The sequence below is a fragment of the Palaemon carinicauda genome, chromosome 12 (assembly GCF_036898095.1).
Source record: "Palaemon carinicauda isolate YSFRI2023 chromosome 12, ASM3689809v2, whole genome shotgun sequence".
Lineage (NCBI taxonomy): Eukaryota > Metazoa > Arthropoda > Malacostraca > Decapoda > Palaemonidae > Palaemon > Palaemon carinicauda.
This window is the reverse complement of record NC_090736.1, coordinates 106245264-106250263: the sequence shown is the minus strand read 5'-3', so window position 1 is coordinate 106250263 and position 5000 is coordinate 106245264. Positions and strand designations below refer to the sequence as shown.

The 5000-nt window shown below is 38.4% G+C and overlaps 1 protein-coding gene across 1 annotated transcript in view; it reads left to right on the top strand.

Annotated features, from left to right (window-relative positions):
• The first annotated feature begins 770 nt into the window (after positions 1–770).
• Positions 771–5000, top strand: part of LOC137650609 (uncharacterized) — a 5820-nt gene continuing 1590 nt past the window's right edge. Inside the window, exons 1-2 of the mRNA XM_068383808.1 lie at positions 771–1756; positions 1811–5000. The exon at positions 1811–5000 is cut by the window's right edge and continues 1590 nt beyond it. Coding sequence (XP_068239909.1) covers positions 1427–1756; positions 1811–5000 — 3520 coding nt within the window. The 5' untranslated portion in view covers positions 771–1426. The remainder of the gene's footprint in view (positions 1757–1810) is intronic.

Genomic DNA, 5000 nt, shown 5'->3' with positions numbered 1-5000 from the left:
TGTGTGAAGAGAACTACCGCCCATTGTAAAGGGGTAATTGTTTGCACAGTGGTTCGTCACATAATAGTTGGGGGCCTGTCCGGGATCTGATGTGCGATATGATTCATCAAATTTATATCAAGTGATTGAATCGTGAAAGAACAGTTCCAGTGATTATGAACAGTATCGAGTGTTGTGTTGTGGCGTACCAAGGATAAAGGATGACAGTAATAATTCCAAGGTAAGGTAGATGTCTCGTCTCCCTCTCATTAGACATTTATGTATAATATGTCTGGGTAGTCATTTGGTTGTAAGAGGAACAAGTCACGCTTAATATAGTTAAGACTTAGGTATGCTGATTCTCCAGCTTCTAAACCACCCTTATTAATTGAAGATGCCCCCAGTAGGTAGCTTTTAAAGTTTCGCCTACTCAAATCTCGTATCCCAGAGATTTCTCATAAAAAAAAATCTGAAGCCCTAAGATTTTGCCATTTCTTAAAATCGCCATTCAAAAGTGATATTTAGGAAATAAGTCAAATTTCATTATATGTGATTTATTAAATTAAGTTTCATTATAAGTGAAATTTCCTCCATCTCTATTTCATTATAAAGTGATTTAGTTTGTTATATAAATTTCTTAAGTGAAATTAGCCAATTTCCAATTTCGGAGATTTTCGTAATTTTAATCGTTATCTCTAGTCAGGAAATTAATTTATATATTGTTTGGTGTTAAAAGTACTATTTTGGTGTACAACTAACATTTACGTGTCGGTAAATGAATATTTAAATACTTGTGTTAAATTACTCCTGTTATATCAGTAAAGCGCATAGTAAGTATTTTGTCCAGTTTGCGCATTATTCTGATAATCAATTACTTTAAACTAGGTGTTGACTATTAACTAGATACTTCATCATAACGAGAATAATATAGCATTTAAATAAATTAAAATGTAACATTGAAAAGTTATCGTATTAAGCTGGTATAAATTAAAAGGAAATGTAAACTAGAACGTGCTAATTAGGTATGTTTAAAGTAAAAAATACCTTTGCGTTTTAAAGCCTTGTTTACCGATTCGGTAAAATTGTTGTAAAAGTTTGTGATGTTAAGCGTGTCGTTTGAGTAATTATGAAGTAGTTAGCCACGTGCTCAAGATCTCGAGTATAAAATAATTGTTCAGTCGTTAACTGTGAATAAAAGTTTTAATAGTATTATCGTAAGTTTCGCGAGACTTAATTTTGTATTTAAGCTATTTTTGTGCAAGTGTGATCTAATCATATAATTTTGTAATTTTGTGATCTCTCGATCTTGTAATTTTGTGATCGCTGTTTTGTATTTCTGTGATCGAAAGATTGTTATTTTGCGATCGTATGATCTTATACTCATTCTTGTAAAGTTTGTATATTTATTTTAGTTTGTACTTATCTTGCGCCACGGGCGACATTCAAAATGCCTTTCAACTTGCAACAATTTATTGTATCACCACGGGATCATGTGGAATCTCTCACAGTTGCCACAAAAACTGACCTAAAGAATCTAGCTCGCCATTATGATGTACAGGTTCCCGCAACTGCCGTAAAATGTGTAATTCTCAGTCATATTTTGAACTTCCTTGTAGATGAAGATATTGTTCCAGAAGAAGAATTGGCTGACGTTCGAGCTCTAACAGTTACCAATCCAAATAGTGACTTGGATAAACTAAGTCTACAGCTGGAGTTGGAAAAGATGAAGATGCAAGCCGCAACTGCAGCGGCAACTGCCGCAACTGCCGCCGCTGAGGTAGAAGAAAGGAAAGCCACTGCTGCTGAACGAGCCGCAACTGCCTCCGCTGAGGTAGAAGAGAGGAAAGCCGCTGCTGCTGAAAGAGCCGCAACTGCCGCAACTCTGGTAGAACGAGAAAGAGCCGCTGCTGCTGAACGAGCCGCAACTGCCGCCGCTGAGTTAGAAGAGAGGAAAGCCGCTGCTGCTGAGCGCACGGCTGCTGCTGCTGCTTCCCTAGAACGTATCAAGGTGGAAACTGCTGCGGAAGCTGCTGCAACTGCTTTGGAGCAACAAGAAAAAGAAAGTGAACAGAAAAACAAAGCTCTCCGTGTTAGGCTGCAGATTGAGAGAGAAGCGGCCACAGTAACAGAACGGGATCTGGCATTTATAAGACTGAAAGAAAAGGAAGAAGGTAAGCTAATTCCCGAACCCTTTGATGTGGGCAAGGTGCAGAAATTGCTGCCCACATTTGAAGAACGGGAACCTGATAACTACTTTTCTGTGTTCGAAGACACAGCCAAGAATCTCAATTGGCCTCAGGACAAATGGTATTTGATCATCCGGAACTCATTTAAAGGTAAAGCATTATCTGTATGTGCCACTATGTTAGAGGAACATGATTATTTCATAATTAAACAGGCAATCCTTGATGCTTATTCTATTACTGCGGAAGGTTATAGGCAAATATTTCGTAATAGTCAGAAGCAAGTTCAGCAGACCTTTTTAGAATTTATGAATGGAAAGATTAAACAGTTTCAGAAGTGGGTAGACAAAGTAGATGTCAAAACTTTCGAGCAGTTGAAAGATTTAATAGTAATGGAGGAGTTCTTAAGGAAAATACCAGGTAGCATTAATGTGTATCTAAGAGAGCAGAATGAATCTGACCCTAAGAAAGCCGCTTTAAAGGCAGATGACTATACTCTTATTCATAAAGTAGGTAAAACCCCATATAGAGAAACTAGACCTAAGGAAACTTGTACATACTGCAAACAAGGACATCATATTTCAGAATGTCCTGATCCACATTGTGCAGCTTCATACTTGAAGAGAAAACCTAATCCCCCTCAATTCTCTCCTAAGCAAATGAATCTGCCCAAACAGGAACCAAAACCTAAGGTGGAGAAGAAAAAGACCTTCCATTGTGCATCACACGAGTCCCAAGCGTTTGCACCCTTCACTTGCTCAGGCAAAATAAATGGTAAACCTGTAACCATACTCAGAGACACTGGATCCTTTCAAACGATCGTCTCTCCTAAAGTAATACGACCTAAAGGTGAAACTCACAGGTATGTTGCAGTTAATGACTTAACCAGTAAGTCTATGTTGCCTCTCATTAATGCAAACCTTCATTGTCCTTATTTCTCTGGAACTACTGAAGTAGCTGTAAATCCAGAACTGTTACCATGCAAGAATGTAGATGTAATCCTGGGTAATGACATAGCTAACTCTGTTGTCTTAACAAACTTAATAGCAGTATCTCCAGGTGAAGTTGTACAGGAGGAATGCTTAGCAGTGACACGAAGCAGTAAAAAGGACACCCCTACTGAATCATCATCAAACCCGTTGCCAGTCTCTGAACCTATGGATTTCAACGAGTTGATGAGTACATATAAGATCCAGCCTGATTCCTTTAGCTATCAACAAAGGAAAGATGTCACTCTACAGCAGTGTTTCAACCAAGTGAAACCAAAGGATACCAACAAGTGTTCTTATTTTTATATTAATAATAATGTACTAATGAGAAAATTCAGGTCCAGCAAGAACAGTCATCTAGAAACCTGGAAGGATCTATTCCAGGTAGTTGTTCCTAAGGATATAAGACCTCTGATCCTAGAATTGTCTCACTCTGCTGACTCTCATCTTGGTATCACTAAAACATATGAACGCATCAGTCAAGACTTTTATTGGCCAAACATGAAGAATGACATTAAAGAGTACGTAAAAACATGTACAACATGTCAAAAAGTAAGTAGTCCTAATGTAAAAGTACCAGTTGCACCCTTAAAACCTATACTTGTGCCTAAAGAACCTTTCAGTAAGATCATAGTAGATTGTGTAGGCCCTTTGCCTAAGACAAAAAGGGGACATGAATACTTGCTTACGGCCTTATGCCCAACTACGCGTTATCCATTTGCAGTACCTTTAAGAAACATTTCAGCCAAGAACATCCTAAAGTCACTAGTGTCCATATTTACTGTTGTAGGATTTCCAACTGAACTACAATGTGATCAAGGAATCAATTTCATGAGTCATGCTTTTAAAACAGTTATGAAAGATTACCATATAACCCAAGTCTCATCCTCAGCTTACCATCCACAGACCAATGGAGCATTAGAACGCACTCACCAGACCATTAAAAATCTTCTCCGGAAATACATCCATAGTTCAGGTAACGAGTGGGATTGCGATTTGGAACTGATCATGTACATCATACGAGGAGTTCGAAATCAGTCTACTGGTATGTCACCTTTTGAACTACTCTTCGGTCGACGGCCACGAACTATCCTCAGTTCAGTCAAAGAACGCATCCTGAAGTTGGGAGATAATGAGGTACCTCTTTCCCAATATATTTCAGAACTTAACAAGAAACTTTCAGATCTTCACTCCATTGCCAAAACTAACTTGATAACAGCTCAAGAGAAGATGAAGATTAACTATGATAAAAAGGCTAAAACCAGAAGTTTCAAAGTAGGAGATGCAGTGCTGCTATACCATCCGATTGCAGGCTCTCCCCTACGAGAGAAATACCAGGGACCTTATACCATCACTCACCGTATCTCGCCAACCAACTATATAATCGCCACTCCAGATAAGCGTAAGTCTACTCAATTAGTCCACATAAACCTCTTAAAGGCCTATTTGTCTCCCTCAACAGCTGAAAGTAAAACGGTAATGATTACTAGTGCCATACCATACATAGATTGTCCTATGGATCAATTTACAGATGATCCAATAACTGCATCTTGGCAGGATTCTCAAAACTCAAAGATCTTGGAAAACTTATCAGACTATCTAAAACCCTTATCTGCATCAAAATGTAAATCTTTAGTAGCTTTATTCCATGAATTTCCTAGTATAACTTCAGATAAACCAGGCAGATGCACCATGCTAGACCATGACATCAAACTACAACCAGGTGCTGCACCCATTAAACAAGCTTTCTATCGAACATCACAGAAGAAATTGGGTATCATGAAAGAAGAAGTGAACTACTTAGTAAGAAAAGGATTGGCAGAACCCAGTGCGTCACCATGGGCTTCCC